Source organism: Trifolium pratense, linkage group LG6 (assembly GCF_020283565.1).
Source record: "Trifolium pratense cultivar HEN17-A07 linkage group LG6, ARS_RC_1.1, whole genome shotgun sequence".
NCBI classification, from domain to species: domain Eukaryota; kingdom Viridiplantae; phylum Streptophyta; class Magnoliopsida; order Fabales; family Fabaceae; genus Trifolium; species Trifolium pratense.
Genome location: NC_060064.1, coordinates 41,002,666 through 41,025,123, shown reverse-complemented (window position 1 = coordinate 41,025,123; position 22,458 = coordinate 41,002,666). Strand labels below are relative to the sequence as shown.

General features: G+C 41.4%; 1 protein-coding gene and 1 pseudogene across 1 annotated transcript; both read left to right on the top strand.

Annotated features, from left to right (window-relative positions):
- Positions 1–784: 784 nt before the first annotated feature.
- LOC123890216 lies at positions 785–3,497 on the top strand (annotated as a pseudogene).
- A 1,555-nt stretch (positions 3,498–5,052) lies between these two features.
- LOC123892591 (LEAF RUST 10 DISEASE-RESISTANCE LOCUS RECEPTOR-LIKE PROTEIN KINASE-like 2.2) lies at positions 5,053–21,405 on the top strand. Its single transcript, XM_045942412.1, has 3 exons — positions 5,053–6,646; positions 7,633–7,749; positions 19,000–21,405. The coding sequence occupies exons 1-3, from the start codon at positions 5,128–5,130 to the stop codon at positions 20,025–20,027; spliced, it is 2,664 nt and encodes an 887-aa protein (XP_045798368.1). The 5' UTR covers positions 5,053–5,127; the 3' UTR covers positions 20,028–21,405.
- The last annotated feature ends 1,053 nt before the right edge of the window (positions 21,406–22,458 follow it).

The window sequence follows — 22,458 nt, the reverse complement described above, 5'->3', positions numbered from 1 at the left end:
CATGATATTCATTTCTGCAAATGGAATGGCATCGTTTGCCAATCTAATCGAGTTGTTTCCATCATACTCCCATCAAGCTCACTCAATGGAAGAATCCCTTCCAGTCTTGGCCTTCTAACTAATCTCACCCACATTGATTTCCACAACAATTCACTCACCGGTCCTTTGCCTAGTTTGTCTTACCTCTTCGCGCTCAAAACTGTGTACTTAGGTCTAAGGTTTTAAATTGCGCTTGCCGTCGTCGATGCGGTAACGGTTGCGATTGTTGCAAATGCGGCCATTGCGGTTGCTACAACGCGCAATCTGTGTGAAATCATTTTGAAATTTCACAAGCTATATAAAATGAAACTACTATGTAACTACACTATTTATCAACCATTGCATAGTATTAGTTTATTCCATAAACACTAATTTGAATGTTCTTAAAATATACCGTTGAAAGATTGTTAAAAGTAAGATTTTTCATTAGATTTGACACAAATTAGGATTTGAAGTTCATAAATTTTATTTTATGGTGAGAAAATTTGAACCAACATTGCCAAAAACGTCTGATGCGGCTTCTGATGCGGTTACGATGCGGCCGTACACGTGAATTAAGATCACACCGCAATTGCGGTGCGATGCGGATGCGGAGGCTACCACATCAGCAATATTGTGGCCGCAATTACGGTTGCGGACCGCAATTTAAAACCTTGCTTAGGTCATAATAACTTCACCCACATCTTAGATGTGCCGTTTTCAGGACTATCACCTCTCCAAACCCTCAACCTTAGCAATAACTTGAATCTCTAGCCGTGGGCATTCCCTATAGAATTAAGTGATTCCTTGTTGATGCCCACCCTCGATCTTGAATCTATGAATATCGTAGGTTCCTTGCCATCTGAAATGTTCAATTGGTTTCTAACTTTGAATACTGTTGTTCTTTCGAATAACAACATTGTTGGATCTCTTCCCCCATCTCTTGGGAAATCTGGTGTAAGTTATTTAAGGCCCGACAATCAGAGAAACGGGTTAACAGGTCCAATTGATGTGTTATCATCCATGAGTAATTTGCCTCAGGTGTGGCTCCACTCTAACTTTTTCACTGGTACAATACCTAACATGTCCAATTGTACTCATCTATTTGATCTACAGCTTCAATCAAATTTCTTAATTGGTTTGGTTCCACCTTCCTTGCTCGCTCTCTCTAGCTTGAAAAACATCTTTTTGGGCAACAATCTTCTTAGTGGACCGATACCTGTATTTCACAAGCGTGTTAAGGCAAATTGGGAGGGAAATAATTTTTGTCGAAGAGATGTTGGACCTTGTGATCCTCAGGTTACTATTTTGCTTGAAATTTTGGATGCTTTTGGGTATCCTGGTGTTTTGTTTGGTAAAGAGAAACATGCTTGTTCTGAAGGACTATTTAGGTGTCAAAGAGGAAAAATTGTGAGCATTGATTTGAGAAATAAACAATTAATGGGTACTATTTCTCCGGCATTTTCCAAATTAACAAGTTTAATGAACTTGACACCTGCAAACAATAATTTAACCGGTTCAATACCAGTCACACTTACAACTTTGCCTCAACTTCAACTTCTTGATGTTTACAATAATAGCCTATCTGGACGACTTCCCAAATTTCCATCCAAGGTCAAGTTAATCACCAGAGGCAATGTTTTTCTTGGCCTAAATATCTCTCAACGATTAGGTGGTGGAGGACAAAATGCAACTACTTCACATCTTGGAGGTCAGTCTAAAAAAGCAACACTCAGAGCTGTTTGGATTGCATGTATGTTTGTATATCCATTGCATAATTTCAATCCTGTTTTGTTCTAATGTTTTTTATTAGCTTTGCCATGTGATAGTGTTGTTATATTATACATATTAAAAAATAGAAACATAACAAGTTAGTTGAAATGTGTTTGAACCAATATATATTTTAACTCAAATATTTCAGTGGGGGATTACCAAACATGCACCATCATAAGTCACAACAATTATTAGTTACAAGTACCTATCTATTGTTAATTATTATTTATTGCTAGTTACTTCTAATCTAAGTTCACTTTTATCAATTAGAAGTTTTTTATTCCTAGTTATTTCTATCTCTTGCGGATGCCGCAGCATTAAAACTTTAGGGACAGTTTGCCGCCCATTTAGGTTCCACAAAATTCGAGGGATTAGTCTCTACAATTGCACGCAGAAAATACCTCTTTTACGCCAAAAATATAAAATTAGGAGTTGTTTATGGATTATTAGTTGTGTGGTTAGGTTATTATTTAAGACTTATTTGATCTTTACAGTCGTGCTCCTTTTAATTTTCTAATAATAAAACAAATAATTATTGCTTCCAATTACAAGTCACTTTTTTCCTCTCATGTAGGGGCATCCTTGTTTGGTGTTGGATTTTAATTCTTATTGTGATTATTTATAAAGATAAGAGGAATCATATTTTAGTCCAGAGGTGGATCTTTAGGAAAACAAAAAAATCTACGGACAACATACAGAGATTTAATTTGTCAGTGCCAATTAAGCAATATAGATATGCAGAAGTGAAAAGGATGACAAACTCGTTCAGAGATAAATTAGGTTAAGGAGGATATGGTGTTGTGTACAAAGCAAGCTTACCTGATGGTCGTCAAGTGGTGGTTAAAATTATAAACGAGTCAAAGGGAAATGGAGAAGAGTTCATAATTGAAGTTGCTAGCTAGCCTTAGTAGAACGTCACATGTGAACATTGTTGCACTTTTGGGTTTTTGTTATGAGAACAAAAGAGCACTAATATATGAGTTCATGCCCAAAGGATCATTAGATAACTTCTTTTGTAAAAGTGGATTTCCTATGTTACTTGTAATTTGGATTGGAAAACAATGTACCAAATGGCAATCGGCATCGCTCGAGGTCTAGAATACTTGCAACAAGGATGTATTTCAAGGATTTTGCATCTTGATATCAAACCACAAAACATTCTTTTGGATGAAGATTTTTGCCCAAAAATCTCTGATTTTGGACTGGCTAAAATATGCCAAAGAAAGGATAGTATTGTTTCCATGTTGGGCACAAGAGGAACAATAGGATTTATAGCACCAGAAGTATTTAGCCGAACATATGGTTGAGTTTCTCACAAGTCTGATGTATACAGTTATGGTATGTTAATCATAGAAATGATCGGAGAAAGAAAGAATTATGACACAGGAGGGTCATATACTTCTGAAATGTTCTTTCCAAATTGGATTTATAAGGATCTCGAGCTGAGTGATAACCTTGTAAATTCTTCAGCAAATTCAGAGGAAGAAAACAATACGGTGAGAAAGATTACTATGGTTAGTCTATGGTGCATTCAAACAAATCCATCGGATATACCATCGATGAGTAAAATATTAGAAATGCTACAAGGGCCACTTCAGTCAGTGCCATATCCTCCAAAACCTTTCTTATATTCTTCTGAAATTCCATCATTACAAATTTCATATGAGTCTTCCAACAATTTGTTAGATACAAATTCAATACCTTAACCGAAGAAACCCACTTGGGGTTGGTCTAGTGGTTTTGGCTTGGGTCCTTGGAGTATGCTCCTCTCAAGGTTTCAAGTTCGATTCACACTAGTGCCAATTTCGGTGGGCTAGTCCATATAGAGCAAAAAACTTTGGCTTTAAATGGGCCCCCGCAAGTGGGCGGTGGGATTGGTCCCCTTGGATTAGTCGGTCCTAGGGCCGGATACCAAGTTTTCAAAAAAAAAAAACCATAACTGAAGAATGAATCCAGAAATTTGTTTTTATTTTTTTGGTAAATTTTACATATCCTTGCTGAACTTCTAAACTTAGTCATATATGTTTAGTTGGTGGTTTTCTATTTACTAATTAATGACTTTGTAGTTCATATTTATATAATATATGCATTCATCAGCAATTCATAATTTAATGTCTATTGTTTCCGATTTGTTTTAAGTAACATATGCAACACCACAAAAAATTTCAAGATTAAATGATTAGGTCATATAAAGGCATCAAATAAGAGTATCAAAATAAAGAAGACAGAGAAAAACTAACCTGATGAATTGAATTGGTTGCTGATGTTGAAATACAGAGTAATAGGAATTGAGAAATCCCTCATCTCCTGTCAAAGGAGAAAAACAGATGAACACCAAAGTCAAAAAGCTAACAATTTGATAGAATCAGAAATCGATGCAAAAAAAATCGTTTTACCTCCAGTGTAAGATGCAATAGTTTTAATGATGTCTAAAGCAATCAGTTAAATTAATGCATCTCAAGTTATGGCATGAACATTGTCAAATTAGGGGTAGCCATTGTGAATTGATTCACAATCGTAACATGATCAAACAACAGCAAAACATTATAAATTTCTAAGACCCTCATTCTCACTCATTCTATTCTTTGGTAATTCTATGAGCCTCACGGAACTACTTTGCCAAATTTCCAAACCTAGGCCATTATATACGGAGACAGTTATAACTGTCTGTGACAGTTTGCGACAGGATTGATGGTGTTCGTTTCTCGTGGCTTGTATGTGAAGCTACCAAAATGAAGTGAATTTGGGCTGAATTTTAGAGCACTTGGGCCGCATATATTTGGCCTTGATTCAATCCGGAACACATAGCAAGATTGAAAATATAAAAGCCTGGTAAAAACTATTAATGTACTGTAAAATATAATTAATGTCCTGTAAAATATAATATTCCACCTTTACAATTAAACTGCAAAATGGCAAGAGGGGCATATTGTGAAAGGAAGTTGAAGAAGGTCAAAGAAATACAGGCTAGCTAGTTCTGCTGATAAACTTTTTTTTTTGGTAAAAAGAAAAGATGTGGTTGTGTTGTTTGAATCTCATGGTTACTTTTTTGATAATGAATCTCATGGTTATCACTGATGGTTTGAATCTCATGGTTACTTTTTAGTTTTTTTATATGTAATATAATGTAAGGTGCTTCACATGCTAATCACTTTTTAGTAAATAATCAAAAAGAAAACACGGGTGGGCAGGCTATCTTTGACGAGATTGTCACGCGTATACACATAGGGCATATGCCCTCAATTTATGTGAGGGTAGAGAAGTAGTCACCTTATTTAAAACCATAATATTAATTTAACTTTGTCTTTTAGTTACATTCAGTTGAATTATAATGTGATGGAGTATTATTCCTTCCTCTATACTGCATATAGTACCTTACTCTCTGCTAAGCTAATTACAGTGAGCATGAATACACTAACATATGAATCTGTTTTATACTTTTCAATCCTCTTGTTCATGATTGCCACCGTAGATAGTATTAATCCAGAAAACTATGAAGCAAATTACATGTCCGACCTTTTGAAAGCACTGAACCCAACTCCTATGGGGTGGTCTAATAAAACTCACTACTGTGAATGGGAAGGCATCTCTTGCGACTCTAGTCGATCTGTTACATCCATCAAGCTCCCATCAAGTTCACTCACTGGAAAACTCCCTACCGACATCTTCTCTCTTAATAATCTCACCCACATCGATCTCCACAACAACTCACTCAATGGTGATTTGCCTGATATTAGAAACCTCTTATTGCTCCAAACTGTGTCCCTTGGTCACAATAACTTCACCTCTGTCCCGTACTATTGCTTTCAAAACCTACAAAATCTGAGAACCTTCAACCTTAGCAATAACTTGAAACTCTACCCATGGGTATTTCCTTTGAGTAATTTAGCTTCCTCCACAACTTTGGACTCCCTCGATCTCGAAGCTACAAATATTATAGGCCCATTAGATCCCGATACATTCCATTCGTTTCCAAATTTGCATACTTTTATTATTTCTCACAACAAATTGGAAGGAAGTCTACCTCAGTCTCTCGGGAAATCTGCAATAAGATATTTACGGCTTAACGACCAAGGGGGATATGGGTTTACAGGTACAATTGACGTTATATCAAGAATGAGTAATTTATCTCAAGCATGGCTTCACAATAACAGCTTCACAGATCGAATTCCCAACATGTCCAATTGTACTAATTTGTCTGATTTGCAGCTTCAGTCAAATGTCTTAACTGGTTTGATCCCACCTTCATTACTCACACTACCTAGCTTAAGAATCATCTCTTTGGGCGCCAATATGCTTCAAGGACCGATACCTGTGTTTCACAAGCGTGTTAAAGCAACTTTGAGACCAAATTACTTTTGTCGAAGCGATGTTGGACCTTGTGATCCCCAAATTATGATTTTGCTTGAAATTTTTGAAGGTTTTAGGTCTCCTAATATTCTTATGCCGCAAATAATAAGTGGAAACAATGCTTGTAGCACAGTGCCCATTGAGTGTCAAAGAGAGAAGATTGTTAGTTTTGAGATCTTGGATTTTAATTTAACGGGAACCATTTCTCCCACATTTTCCAATTTAACAAGTTTAGTGAACTTAACTCTTGCCGGAAATTCTTTGAATGGTTCAATACCACCGAGTCTTACAACTTTGCCGCAACTCCAACTTCTTGATCTTTCTAATAATAATCTATCGGGAGTAATTCCCAAATTTTCATCTAAAGTTAAATTAAATACCATAGGCAATGCTTTGCTTCACCAAAATATGTCTAGACAAGGTGGAGGTGAAAATGCAACTACTGGAGGTGATGTTCAAACTAGAGGTTCATCTAAAGCAAACCTTAGACCTTTTTGGATTGCAGGTATATGCTTCTATATTCGTTATATATTTCAAATTGTTTTGTTACCTTTAGCCATGTGCAAAGTCTTGTTATTCTCATCTCAATTCAATTATAAACAATAAAAAGTTATATTTAGTAATATAAAATATAAGTTAATTTAATTTAAGTAATTCTATTGTATTGTATTTTAAATTTGTCAGATAACCTAGTAGCTAGAATTCAACTTTTAAGGTGAATAAGTGGAATGTCTTGGGTTCAATTCTCGATTTCTGCATATAAAATGTGATGTCCCTACTAACTGAGCTTACCGAGAACATGTGCAAGTGTTGTTATACATATTAAAAACCTATCAAACTTAGTTTAAATATGTTTGAACTAGCTCTTTTAACTCAGTGGGAGATTTTCACACATGCACTACATCTGTACTCCCAACATTTACTTAGTTATTATCAATACCTATCTTTTGCTATCTGTTAGTTATTCCTAGTTATTAATAATCTTACTTTGTCCCTATTTTATCAGTTAGGCGTAGTTTCTGTATTATTATGGTTGATTGGTTATTATTTAGTTATTTCAGCTGCTCTTATCCATTGTATATACACATAATTCCATTGAAAGCAAAGAGTAAAGACCTCAAACTCACTTTTTCTTTCTATTCACATTCTATTATGGTGTCAGAAACAGAACAATCTGCTTTGAATTCCCCTTCATTCTTTCTCTCTTTTTAAAATTTTTGGCTCTACTTGGTCTATCCTCCTTATATAACTCAAATGGTCTATGAACTTTAATTAATATGGAATAGATCGAAAGTACCAGAGTTCAATATTAGGCTAGAACAATCTGTAGTTACGCTTTATCTGAACAATAGATTTTCAGAGGAACAGATAAATAATAATATATTTAAGATTTGACAAATTTAAGTTAGCTATTTGATCTTTACAAACTGACTTCTTTTACTTTTGTCATGGTAAAACAATTTTCATTAATTTTTTTTTCTTATCATGCAGGGGCATCATTGATAAGTGTTGGGTTTGTTATACTTATCGTGATTATTTGTAATCATAAGAGATATCCTATTTTAGTACAGTGGTTGATGTTCTGGAAAACAAAAAAATCTACTGACCATGATGTTCTGGACTAGACTAATGCTAGTCCACCTAGACCCTCACAAAGTCCACATGGCTTGCCCAACCACCTCCATGTCAGCATGGCACAACCTCTCCACCAAGATAGGGTAAAATTACCACTCTACCCACTATCTAAGGGGAATATCTTGGCAGTCCCTCTTAATGGGCCTTGGCTAATCCAGCCCATTAAGAGGACCTTTGGCCCAGAGCTGGGGGCTATAAATACTCTCCCTCATGGGAGAGCAAGGTAGAACACTATTCATTATCACAATTACTCTCTCTCTCTCTAACTTCTCTCTAGTATCTCTTTTGCTCTCTATTCCTTGTCTGACTTTGGCATCGGAGCACCTGCAGGTACAACCCCCCCTCCGTGGATCATCTGCTCGGATTACTGCCTACCACCTGCTCAACGGACTTCCAGCTGGCCTTCTACCTGTTCTGATCAACAGTTAAGATCAGTGGCGCCGACTGTGGGGATCTGAGTTCTCCCCTTCTTTGTTTCGAGCAAGAAAACCAAAGAACAAAACCAATCAATCACTTTTTCATCATGGCCAGTTCATCTCATTTCAACAATGACGTTGAGGACGCTGCTCCTCCATCTTCTCCCCGTCTGTCTCCTGCTCTCATCACTGACCTCCAGGCCCTCCCCGAGTCTGACCCTAGAGACGGGCAGGAAACTTCCTGGACTTCTGAGGATGGCGACTTGGTCGTCTTGACTGAGAAGCAGGCAGGGAAGCGCCCTCAGTCCGAGCAGGGCAAATCAGCAGAGACCGACTTGTCCACTGCTTCAGTTACCAATGCTGAACTAGCAGCACTCATAGCTGCCCTAAAGCAAACCACCGAAGCTCTCCAAGGCCAGAATCGCCGAATGGACGAGCAGAATATGAGACTAGATCGCTTGGAAAGGAATCAGCGACTCTCAAGGAACAACTCTCCCCCGAGGAGAACTCCCACTTCTCAATCCCCTCCTCGTCAGGAAACTGTCAGGCAACGACGACCTGCCCTTGAGAGGATCGAGCAGCCTGGCAAGAAAAGAGACCATGTCTCCCCTCCCCGCGAGGGTATATCTTCTCCAAATATGAAAAAAGGAAAAATTGTGGACCGAACACCTCCTCGTCGTCATTCTCCCCAGGGACTCAGCTTGATGACCAAACAAGGACAGCCAGTAAGTCGCAGCCATCACACTGACCAATTCTCTAGGAGCCCAACTCCTGATCGTGAGGGCTCACCTCCCCTAAACTCACATGAGAGTGACGAGGATGATCCCCGCTGCCCTTTATCTCACGACATACTTCAAGCACCCGTTCCAAAGGGATGTGAGCGACCACCTCCTCTCCCAGCTTATGATGGACTTTCTGACCCAGATGAACACATTGCATCAGTCAATGCTACCCTGAACTTCTTAAGGGTCAGTGGAGCAATTAGATGCAGAATATTTCCAACTACTCTGAGAAAGGGAGCTATGGCTTGGTACCACAGCCTAGCTCCTCGCTCCATAACCTCATGGATGGATCTGTCCGACCAATTCCGCAGGCACTTCACTGCTTCCCGCAAGCAACCAAAGACCGAAGCAGTCCTGGACGCCATCTTCCAAGCTGATAATGAATCTCTCCGCAGTTTCATAGAGAGGTTCAACAAAGAAGCCGTCCAGGTAGAAACAACTGATGATATGAAGAAATACTTGCTCCAAAGGGGCCTTAGGCCAAACTCCGACTTTGCTAAAGCCGTTGGAATCGAAAAACCGCGCACCTTTAGCGACCTCCTCCTCAAATCTCAACCCTACATCCAATATGAAGAGCAACAAGCTGCAGATGCTGCCCGTTATGGGCGAGCAGGAAACAGTCAACCTGCTCCTCGTTCAAATGCTGAACAGTCCAGCCGAGGAGGAGGAAGACGAAGAGGCGAAAGGCCTAGGGAACCCCGTGGACCTCCTAGCACGTTCAGCAACTATACTCCCCTTAGCAAAACCCAAGAAGAAATTTGGAAAGAGTGCAACTCAGCTGAGTTCACTAAGGCAGGAATTAAATTTCCAAGACAACAACCCACAAAGCCTGGCCAAGACAAGAGCAGGTACTGCAAGTACCACAAAGGTTACGGCCATCTGACTGACGATTGCATACAACTAAAAGACGCCATTGAAATTCTGATTAGAAATGGGCAAATCAAACAATACGTGAAGAGGGGCAATGCTCCCCGGGCAGAAGCTGCTGAGACCAGCAACACTGAAGAAGCTGCACCAGAAAAATCCGGGCACAAGCCAGTTGCCCTTGCCATCTCCAGACCTGAAGATTTCTTCGTCCCTGACTACTTGGATGACACCTACGTTGCTCCTACACTGAACAAATGGGACGCACTTGCCCAAGCTATGGTGATCTCTGGTGGAGGTTTTGACAAACAGACTGTGGGATCCATCAAGAGAAAATTTGAAGAATTGATAGATGGCTCTTCCAACCTGAGTGCAACTTTGGATAAACCGAAAGGGCAATCGAAGCCCTTAGCCTTCTATATGGAAGAGCTGCCCGGTGGAACTGCAAACTCCCAGATACCCCTGCTCATCAGAGTAGACATGGCAAATATGGACGTCCGCAGGGTACTGGTCGACCAAGGAAGCTCCTGTGATATCATGTATTCCCAACTTTTCAAGACTCTGCAACTAGATGAAACCTACCTCACTCCTTATTTTGGATCTGATCTCTCCGGATTTAATGGAGCAACAACTAAGCCATGGGGCTATGTGGACCTGCTAGTCACCGTTGGCTCTGAAGAAACTGCAAAAACTATCAAAGTGAAATTCCTGGTAGTAGACTGCCCTTCTCTCTACCAGTGTATCCTGGGCCGAACAGCTATTGCTGACTTAATGGTTGTCCCTTCAACCGCCCACCTCAAGATGAAGTATTATACTCATAAAGGCCAAGTTGCGACACTGCATGGAGACATTGAAGCTGCAAGGAGAGTCTTCAATGCGTCCTCCAAAGGAAATGAATATATCGGGCAGCTCCCCGAGTCCAAGAAGTCCAAGGCAACAACTTCCCTGCCCTTGCCAGAAATCAGCTCCATCGACCTCGACAGCCGCTTTTCCAAACAGGAAAACAAAGATGAGAAAAAGCTCCGCAAGGAGAAGAAGGAAGACGACGAGGCAAGCCATGAGCACCGTCGTCCGGTTCCAGACGGGGAGTTCGAGCTGATGCCCTTCGGAGAAGACCCGAGCAGGGCAGTGAAGATTGGGACTGGGCTCCCCGAACTTGCTAGGAAGCAACTTGAAGCCTGCTTGAAGGAAAATGCTGATCTGTTCGCCTGGCACGCCTCCGAGATGCCCGGCTTGGACCCCAACATAGCATGTCACCAGCTGACTATTGATCCCACTGCACTTCCCATTGTACAACGTAGGCGTAGGCAGTCTCCTGAGAAATCGGAGGCTGCAGAAAAATGTGTAAAAGACCTCCTAGAGGCAAATTTTATTTCGGAGGCCAGGTATACAACCTGGCTGTCCAACGTTGTACTCGTCAAAAAATCTAATGGAAAGTGGAGGATGTGTTGCGACTATACCGATCTTAACAGGGCTTGCCCTAAAGACTCTTATCCCTTACCTTGCATTGATAGACTTGTTGATAATTCTTCTGGCTTTAAATTATTGTCTTTTATGGATGCTTATTCAGGTTATAACCAAATTCCAATGGCAGTAGCAGATAGAGAAAAAACAGCTTTCATGACCGAGTCGGGCAACTATTACTACAACGTAATGCCCTTCGGTCTCAAAAATGCAGGAGCTACATACCAGCGAATGATGAACAAAGTCTTCCGAGGACAAATAGGAGACATGCTCGAGGTATACATGGACGACATGATCGTAAAATCCCCCGAGGAACTCGACCATGTCGTGCACCTTCGAAAGGTGTTCGAGCAGGCCAGGAAATACAACATGAGATTCAACCCAGAGAAGTGCACCTTCGGGGTCCGAGCAGGTAAATTCCTGGGATTTTACCTAACCGAGCGAGGAATTGAAGCCAACCCTGACAAGTGCAGAGCTTTTGCCGAGCTCCCCACTCCGAGCGATAAGAAGTCCATACAAACTCTTAATGGAATGCTAACATCGCTTTCCAGATTCGTATCCAAATCAGCACAACATGCACTCCCCTTTTTCAAACTACTAAAGAAAGAAGCAGTCTTCGAATGGACAGATGAATGCGAGCAAGCTCTCCAACATCTGAAAAAGGCCTTATCAGAGCCACCTGTCCTCTCACGACCAAGTGACGAGGAGGTATTATACCTGTACCTTTCCATCGCCTCAGAGGCTGTAAGTGCAGCTCTTATTCGTGAGACAAATGAAGGGCAGAAACCAGTATACTTTACGAGTAAAGCCTTGCAGGGTCCTGAACTAAGATACCAACAAATTGAAAAAATAGCCCTTGCACTAGTTTATGCTGCGAGGAGACTAAGACATTATTTCTTGGCCCATACAATTGTGGTCCGAACAGACCAACCAATCAAGTCTTTGCTTGGCCGACCAGATATGGCGGGCAGGATGCTCAAATGGTCCCTCGAACTCTCAGAATTCGACATTCGTTACGAGAGCAGAAAAGCCCTAAAAGCCCAAGTCCTAGCTGACTTCGTCGCAGAGATGACGAGCTCCTCCCCTACAGTGGACGGAGCAGATAAATGGACAATCTTTGTGGATGGAGCATCAAGCGCCACAGGAGCAGGTGCAGGTATCATTCTTGAAAATGAGAATGGCTTACTAATCGAGGTCTCCCTAGCACTATCTTTCCCAACTTCAAACAACCAAGCAGAGTATGAAGCATTCCTCGCTGGACTACGTTTGGCCGAGGACTTGCAAGCCAAGGAGATAAAAATCTACACAGATTCGCAACTGGTCGCCTCACAGGTGCTAGGAGAGTATCAGACCAAGAATGATAACCTCTCTGAATACCTAGTGCTAGTAAAGGAAAAGATCACAAAGTTCAACTCTGTTGAAATATTACATGTTCCCCGCGAACACAACAAAAGGGCAGATATCCTGTCCAAACTGGCAAGCACAAAAAGGAAGGGCGGAAACAAATCTGTCATCCAAGAGATACTCCCTCGTCCAAGCATAGAAAAACCAAGCAAGGTTGTGGACATAAACGTCATTGGAGACAAAGACTGTTGGATGACTCCAGTATACAACTTCCTCGAGCACGGAACTCTCCCTGACGACCAGAAACAAGCAGCTATAGTCAGACGAAGAGCCTGCTCCTATGTCATCCTTGATGGAAAATTATACAGGAGAGGATTTTCCATTCCTCTCCTAAAATGTGTGGACGAGGACACAGCAGATTACATCCTGCGCGAGGTCCATGAGGGCATTAACGCCCAGCACCTGGGAGGAAGGTCACTTGCCAGGAAAGCTTTACGAGCAGGGTACTATTGGCCTACTATGCAACAGGACGCCAAAGACCACGTAAAAAAATGTGACAAATGCCAAAGGCATGGGGATATGCACTTAGCTCCCCCTCGAGAACTAAAATCTTTGTCTTCCCCCTGGCCCTTCGCCTGGTGGGGCATGGACTTACTTGGTCCTTTTACCAAAGGACTTTATCAAAATCGCTACCTAATAGTAGCAGTAGACTACTTCACAAAGTGGGTGGAAGCCGAACCCCTCTCCGACATCACATCACTCAGAGTCCTGCGCTTCTTCAAAAGAAATGTGCTAGCTAGATTCGGAATACCACAGGTGGTAGTCACAGACAACGGAACACAGTTTACAGACAAAGATTTTCAAGCATTCCTTGTTGCCCTGGGCACCAAGCAGCACTTCACATCGGTCGAGCACCCCCAAACCAACGGGCAAGCTGAAGCAGCCAACAGAGTAATCCTGAGAGGGTTACGAAGAAGACTCGACCAAAACAAAAAGAAATGGGTAGAAGAGCTTGACAATGTACTCTGGGCCTATCGAACAACCCCACACTCCACAACCGGAGAGACCCCCTTCCGAATGGTATACGGAACGGAGGCAGTTATCCCCGTAGAAATTGGGGAACCATCTCGCCGGACTGAGCAACCTCTAGATGAGGAGCAAAATGACGAAGCACTTCGAGAGGAGCTTGACCTCGTCGAAGAAATTCGAACAGGAGCTTCCTTAAAAGAGGCCACCCTGAAGCAGAAAATAGCTGCCCGTCATGACACCAAAGTCATCAAAAGGGAATTCGAGGTGGGCAGCCTCGTCCTAAGACGCAACGCAGACTCCCAGGATGGCAAACTTGCACCCAATTGGGAAGGACCATACCGCGTCATTGATAAAACAGAAAATGGTGCATACTATCTCGAGGACCTTCGAGGAAAGAAACTTCCTCGACCTTGGAATGCCCAGAAATTGAAACAATATTACAACTAAGTTATTGCCACACTAAAAGGCTGCTCGCACTTCAGAACACAACGAATCGAGCACCTTAAACAACGGAGGGCACCATGGCACACGTGCTCATCTAAAACCATAGCAGGGGAACTAATTCACCATAAGGGAAATGGAACTCCTGCTAGGCGAGGATAACTCTCGAAACGAGCCCATCGTCCCCGTGCCACGACCTAGCACCCAGCTCGCGATGGGAGGTTCAGGTTGCGAAGAAGGGTACACTAGCGTGCTTGTATTCGCGTAACTTAGAAACAACTCTAAGTGATTATACAGTTCTCTAAACTGTTTAAGTCAAAACAGAGGAGACTACCCTCAATAAAACATGCTCAGTATCAAGCAGGGGAAACCTCCCCGGCAAAATAACAACGAGCGCAGCATTCATACATGCAAAAATATGATAAGTATACAAAATAGGCATAAAAATAAACAGGCAAAACTTAGCACACCAACTTGCTCGAATGAGCATACCAGCATGCCAGACGAGCACCTCAATAACGGGGAGGTAAACTCCCCGGCACGAAATTTAAACAACACATTTCGTTAAGTTAAAATGGGGACAAGCTCCCCGGCTCAGATTTTGAGCAATAAATTAGCATAAAATTTGGTTAAGTTAAAAGTAGGGACCAGACCTCCCCGGTTGAAATTTTTAACAACAAATTTCATGAAAAATTTTCCAAGTTATGAGAAGGGGAGGCTCCCCGGTTGAAATTTTTAACAACAAATTTCATGAAAATTTTTCTAAGTTATGAGACGGGGAGGCTCCCCGGTTGAAATTTTTAACAACAAATTTCATGAAAAATTTTCTAAGTTATGAGACGGAGAGGCTCCCCGGTTGAAATTTTTAACAACAAATTTCATGAAAAATTTTCTAAGTTATGAGACGGGGAGGCTCCCCGGTTGAAATTTTTAACAACAAATTTCATGAAAAATTTTCTAAGTTAAAAAATAAGGAAACATACATGCGAGCAGGTATAGACGAGCAGTTATATACAAGCATATATAAATAAAACGGGCACCTGCCCGGAATTGTCATAAATATCAAACGGGGACAAAAGCCCACTTGTTCCAAAATTACAAACCATGGCTCAAAGGCCCCAAAAATTCAAAGAGACAAAATAAATTACAATAGAAAGGAAATTACAATAGAAGGCCGGGGACATCTACTCCTCGCACCTATCCTCCTGCTCGTGCCCGTCGCCTTGCTCGTCTTCTTGACCCTCCTCGAACGCCACATCAACATCATCCTCTTCCTCATCAGAGTCGGCCAGACCAGCTGGGATAACAATCTGCCCATCCTTGACCTGCCCGTTCACATGCATTCCCCGGGTCACCAATTCCACGTCAGGATTAAGGCACTGGATTTGCTGCACGGCATTCCCAAAGGCATACTCAGTGCCCTCTACAAGGTCATGGGACAGCTGAGCTATCACCTTGACCAAGTCTGCTCGGCTGGTCAACCCTTCGGCAGCCTTGTGCTCATTCTCGCCCGGCGCCATAGCAGCAGTGAGCCTTGCAATCTCAACCCGAGCAGCTTCCAACTCCTCTCCCCTTTTACGGTGCTCGTCCAGCTGGTCACCCCAATGTTTTTGCTTCTCCTTTAGGTCTTCCACAGCAATTTTGAGCTGGTTGATCCGACCTTTGGACCGCTCATGCCTGGCCTGGGCAGTGTTCAGCTGCTCGACTAAGGACTCCCGCTCGTCACCAAGGACAAGGGAGCTCGAGACCATCCGCACCATAGCAGCCATGTCACGAGCATGCTGCTGCCTACGGGCCTCTGGTTCCTGGTCAAGAATGGCAGCCCTTTCAGTTTCAAAGACCTCCGGAGGATACTTCTCAAAAAATCTGTCCACGGTAAAGCACCGAGGAACTGGAAACTTGCTGCATCCTCCCATGCCCGCATCTTCAACCGGGGGATCTTCTTCTCTTGTCCTCTTCGCTGGAGGAGGCCGGGGAGCTGAGGTAGGGGTGCCCGAACCAACACCCGAGGTCCCAATAACCTGCACGGAAGGGGTCCCCGGCCTCACTTCCTGGGAAGCCCTGGCAACAATCTTCTTTTTTCCTCGGCCAGACCTGCTCGCCTTCTCATCCTGCTTGGCCTTCAACATGCGCTCGGCAATGGTTTCCATTTCGTCTGCAAATAAAAGACGAGCACGTTAGTAAAAGACGAGGAATGCACACAACAATAACATAAATTTTTCTAAGTTAAAAAGAAAAGAAACAATACCCAAACACAATTTAACCTCCCCGGCATTTCTGCACTTAAGGAGGATCCTAGTATTAATGAGACGAGGAGAGGCCTTAGGCACCCCGTGTTCATCTCTTATGGTAACTCCCTTACGAGTCGTCCAGACCCCGGGAGTAAAACCGGCCACAAAGGTCTTCAGACTTTCGAAGGCAGCCATGTCCTCGGGAGACAAGTCTGCGTCCCCGGTTGTATATTCCTTAGGCTCCTTCAGGAAATGGGTGTACGACCAGCTTAACGGAAACTTAGGGACTGCCCGAACTATAACTTGCCCGCTGGCATCCTTACGGGCAACACCTTGCTCGTCCCTATCTTCCTCCAGCTCCATTAAACTCTCCCGGGCAGATGAAGACTCTGGCCGGACAACATAATACCTCTCTTTGAAATCCTTAACGGAATCCACAAACATTTTGAATAACTTAACATCCTCGTGATGCTTTAATGAAACCCAATTCTGACGAGGTGCTCGCCCAACCTCCCTCGTCGGCTTACGCTGAATCTTGAAGATTCTAAAGAAAAGGGGAAGAGTGGGAAGAACGCCTTTATACGTACAGAGGTGCTCGAACCCCATAATAAAAGACCACGAGTTTGGATGCAGCTGCGACGGAGCCACCTGCAAGGCTTTAAGCACGCTGGCCGCAAAGGGGCTGAACGGCAGCCTGAGCCCCATCTCCTTAAATACAAATTCGTACATAGCGAAATCATGCCCGTCAAAAGACGAGCACACCCGTTCACCCTCCCCGGGTATACGGGTCGACCAATTTTGAAGCCCGTCTGCTCTCTGCTGCTCGACGGTCATATATAATCTTGGATCCTGGGAAGTAAGCGCCGAGGCTATTCCCCGGGGTTCTGGAGCAACCCAATCCAGCGCAGGATCGGTTATGCAGTCGACCAACGTATACTTCTCCGCACCCTGGCTTTCCACAACCTCCTCGGATTCTGACATTTTACAACCTGAAATGCAGCAAAAACAAAGTGAATTCGATGATCAAATCCACCCTTTCACCGCAATTCAAGTGAAAGGGCGCAGGATAGGACGAGGACGCTGTCCCCGACCAAAGCCCTTTTCAAATGGCAATTAAAATCAAACCGAGGAGGGTAAGGCAGGCAAAAACGGGGAGGTAAGCTCCCCGGCACTAAGGTTGTATAACGCAATTTCTTCTAAACTTCTAAATTAAGGACGGGGAGGTAAGCTCCCCGGCATGAAATTTAAACAGCAAATTTCATGAGAATTCTCAAATTAAAGACGGGGAGGTAGGCTCCCCGGTTGAAATTTTAACAACAAATTCTCAGCAAAATTCTCCAAGTTAAAAAAGGGGGAGATAGGCTCCCCGTCACTTAATAAACTATCCAAAGTTTGAAACGGGGAGATAGGCTCCCCGTCGCTAGTCATCTAACCTAAAGTTTTAAAGGGGAGGAAAGCTCCCCGGCACTAAGTTCATATGGTGCCCGGCACATTCATCTTAATGTTCATAAATTCATACAATCTTCATGAAAAAAAAACGCCCAAAGCTGGGCAGGAACAACAAAAAATGGATCTAAAGAGGAAAATTTGAAAGAATTACCTTGAATATGAAGAAAATCTGAAGAACGATTTGACTAGTGAATTGGAACTTCAGAGAGATTCACGATTGAAGAGAGAGAGTGAAAAGTAAAAATGAAATTCACTCTCCTCTATTATATAGACCAAGCCAGGGGAGTGAAGAGACGCTTTGATCCAAGGGTCCTTACACTCCCTCGTAAAAATCAAAGCAGTAAATGCACCCTTTCACATCCCCAATGAAAAAGGATGCTCGAATTTCACTCGAGCAAGTCCTCAAGCAAAAGGCTGCGCTTTGCAGAAAACCTCCTCGTTGCTAACTTCTTCGTCATAGCAACGAGCAACAATTCCCTCTTATAAATTATCTCCTCGTCATAAGTACGAGCAACAAATCCTTCTCGTAGTTATCTCCTCGCAGTAGATACGAGCAGAATACTAAATATCCTCGAAAAACCACTTCGAGCAAAACATTGCAGATACTTGCTACGAGCAAGGCTTTGACGAGCAACTTCCTCGTCCACTTTTGTTCAAGAGAGGTTGCAAGGAGATTTCCTTCTGGACTTGGGCACACATCTAAAGTCATCACTCCTATGCCTAGGAGCAACGGCTTGGGGGGCTCCTGTTCTGGACTAGACTAATGCTAGTCCACCTAGACCCTCACAAAGTCCACATGGCTTGCCCAACCACCTCCATGTCAGCATGGCACAACCTCTCCACCAAGATAGGGTAAAATTACCACTCTACCCACTATCTAAGGGGAATATCTTGGCAGTCCCTCTTAATGGGCCTTGGCTAATCCAGCCCATTAAGAGGACCTTTGGCCCAGAGCTGGGGGCTATAAATACTCTCCCTCATGGGAGAGCAAGGTAGAACACTATTCATTATCACAATTACTCTCTCTCTCTAACTTCTCTCTAGTATCTCTTTTGCTCTCTATTCCTTGTCTGACTTTGGCATCGGAGCACCTGCAGGTACAACCCCCCCCTCTGTGGATCATCTGCTCGGATTACTGCCTACCACCTGCTCAACGGACTTCCAGCTGGCCTTCTACCTGTTCTGATCAACAGTTAAGATCACATGATGTGGATGATTTCATACAAAGATTTAATTTGTCAGTGCCAATTAAGCAATATAGATATGCAGAAGTGAAAAGAATGACAAATTCATTCAGAGATAAATTAGGTCAAGGAGGATATGGTGTTGTGTACAAAGCAAGCTTACCTGATGGTCGTCAAGTGGCAGTTAAAATTATAAACGAGTCAAAGGGAAATGGAGAAGAATTCATAAATGAAGTTGCTAGCATTAGTAGAACGTCACATGTGAACATCGTCACACTTTTGGGTTTTTGTTATGAGAACAAAAGAGCACTAATATATGAATTCATGCCCAAAGGATCATTAGATAACTTCATTTGTAAAAGCGGATTTCCTAATGTTACTTGTAATTTGGATTGGAAAACAATGTACCAAATTGCAATCGGCATTGCTCGAGGTCTAGAATACCTGCATCAAGGATGTATTTCAAGAATTTTGCATCTTGATATTAAACCCCAAAACATTCTTTTGGATGAAGATTTTTGCCCAAAAATCTCTGATTTTGGACTGGCTAAAATATGTCAAAGAAAGGATAGTATTGTTTCAATGTTGGGCACAAGAGGAACTATAGGATTCATAGCACCAGAAGTATTTAGCCGAACATATGGCGGAGTTTCTCACAAGTCTGATGTATACAGTTATGGTATGTTAATCATAGAAATGATCGGAGGAAGAAAGAATTCTCACACTGGAGGGTCATGTACTTCTGAAATGTTATTTCCAGACTGGATTTATAAGGATCTCGAGTTAAGTAATAACTTTGTAAATTGTTTATCAAATTCAGAGGAAGAAAACGATGTGGTGAGAAAGATTACTATGGTTAGTTTATGGTGCATTCAAACAAATCCATCGGACAGACCATCGATGAGTAAAGTATTAGAAATGCTACAAGGGCCACTTCAGTCGGTGCCGTATCCTCCAAAGCCTTTCTTATATTCTTCCGAAATTCCATCATTACAAATTTCATACGAGTCTTCCAAAAATTTGTTAGAGAGAAATTCAATACCTTAACTGAAGAATGAATCCAGAAAACGTGATTGTATATTTTTTGGGATTTGAGTACAAAAGACCTGTCTCTTTGGTTGAACTTCTAAACGTATTCATATTATTTTTTGTTGGTAATTTTCTAGATAATAATTAATGACTTTGTAGATTATATTTATATATTATATTATATGCATTCATCTTCAATTCATAATTTAATGTCTATTGTTTCCGATTTGTTTTAAGCAACATATCCAACACCCCAAATTTTTCAAGACCAAATAATTAGGTCATATGAAGGCCTCAAATAAGAGTATCGAAATCAAGAAGACGGAGAAAACTAACCTGATGAATTGAATTGATTGCTGAAAGGGGAATTGATATGCATTAAGAAACAATTTGATATAATCAGAAATTGATGCAAATAAAATGTTTTTATGATGCATCTGAAGTTATGGCATGAACATTGTCAAATTAGGGGTAGCCTGTGTGAATTGATTCACAATTGTAAAATGATCAAACAACAGCACAACATTATAAATTTCTAAGACCCTCATTCTCACTCATTCTATTCTTTGGTGATTCTATGAGCCTCTCCAAACTACGATGCCAAATTTCCTAACCTATTTGTTAGAAAGCTGTTTTTTTTTCCTTCATCTATTCAGAGTGACAGTGGTTGGATTTTCGTGCAGGTTTTTCATCTATTCCCGGTGCTTGAATTGGATCTTTGTGCAGCTTTGGCATTAAGATTTGATAGGGTCGTGACTAAAAACTTGACCCCTATAGACATTTTGACTACCAATACAAATATTGGGGTGGATAGTGCGCGGATATGGGCGGGTTCGGGCCCAAAGTTATCACTTTTTTTTCCTACCCCAACTTTTATCCCTTTATTCCTACAAACTAATTGTTTTTCCAATTTTATCCCTATCACTTCACCCCACAAAATATTAAGTTTTCCAGAATTAAAAATGAATTACAAACCGGAAGAGATCGGGAATGATTTCCGGTTTCCTCTCATTCCCTTAGGTTTCACCGTCTCTTTCACCCTTCCATGACTCCCTCCCTCTACCAATTCCTTCTCCGAATCCTTAAGTGATATAATTTCTTCCTTCAGTAAATGGTACCGATAGTGGGTTGTGCTAAATTCAAGGAAAAACAAATGGAGTTTCCTTAAATCACTCAAAGGTTGTTTCTTTGCAAGAATTTGGCGGTGAATCATCATGTGGTTTTAAACTTAACCATGTTAGTGTTTTGGTCAAAGGGTGTACTTAGATTCATGATAATTTGGATGATTTATTTGTATTCTTGTTGAATACAAATTATCATGCTATGTGGGTTGAGCTATTTGTAGACAAAATTTGTATGTTGTTCATGATAAACCTGGTGCTTTGATTTTTTTTAAATTTCATGAAATTTGTAGTTTTTTTTTTTTACAAAGTGAAAATGAAATTTGTTATTGTATTGAATATTACCTGAAAATTTTGTTCATGTGTTTCGCAAACTTTTTTGAAGTGTTATGGATTTACAATTTGATTATCGGAAAACTTTTTCTTTTGGTTTACTATTACTGGAAAACTTTTTGTAGTTGTGAATGTTACCGGAGAACTTAGTTAATGTGTTCACAATGATAGAAGGGTAAAGTTGGAATTTTTTATATTTTTTTGGGGTAAAGGTATAAAAGTTGGGGTAGGAAAAAAAAATTTCTCCGGTCTAAACCACAAAGTCAAAAATAAGGCCCAATCCGTCCAAAAAATGAAGATCGGTTTTCACGGATTTGGGTTTGCGATTTTAGCGCGTTCCCAGGCAGTTTGAAGCGGTTAAACATAAAAAAAATAAAAATAATAACAAACCCAAAAATTGGAGTTTAGATCCATAAAATATGCAATCGGAGCTGAAAGAATCATGAAACAAACACAAAAGGAAAGTCTTAGAAACCCTAAATCGACATAAAAAGTAAGAAAAAAAATTAAAATCGCAAATAAAATTAAAATATAACATTTGATTTCAACGAAGTTAAACAAACAAGATGAATTATGATCAAGTTTTGGGTTTCAAAATGTTTCAGTCTCCGTGGGTTTGAGATGAAGTGAGAAAGTGTGTAGAGGAGACATGAGAAGAGCCTAGATTCGGCATTTTGATTTACTCATGCGGGCGGATTTCGGGCACCGTCGGTCCAGGTCCTCTACTCGGACTCACCCCTTACCAACCCAGTTTAAACCAATTTTTTCAACCCGCTAACCCACGACCCATTATAAACCGCCCAAATCTCTAATTTTTGGGTGGGTTTTGTTGGGTTCGGACGGGCCTCGGTTTTTTACCCAACCCCTAACAAAGATGGGGGTTTAAACTTGACCAAAAATAAAACAATGGAGTTAAATTTTGACAAATAAATATAGAGTAAAATGTCAAATACCCCCTGAAATTTCAAATTTTGTCAAATACCCATGAAATTTGG

Bases quoted from the DNA above. Each gene is read 5' to 3' on its own strand.
- LOC123892591 (XM_045942412.1), top strand. From the start codon at position 5,128: ATGGAGTATTATTCCTTCCTCTATACTGCATATAGTACCTTACTCTCT. The intron at 6,647-7,632 runs GTATATGCTTCT...CTTATCATGCAG, and splicing joins TAGACCTTTTTGGATTGCAG to GGGCATCATTGATAAGTGTT. The intron at 7,750-18,999 runs ATGATGTTCTGG...AGTTAAGATCAC, and splicing joins AACAAAAAAATCTACTGACC to ATGATGTGGATGATTTCATA.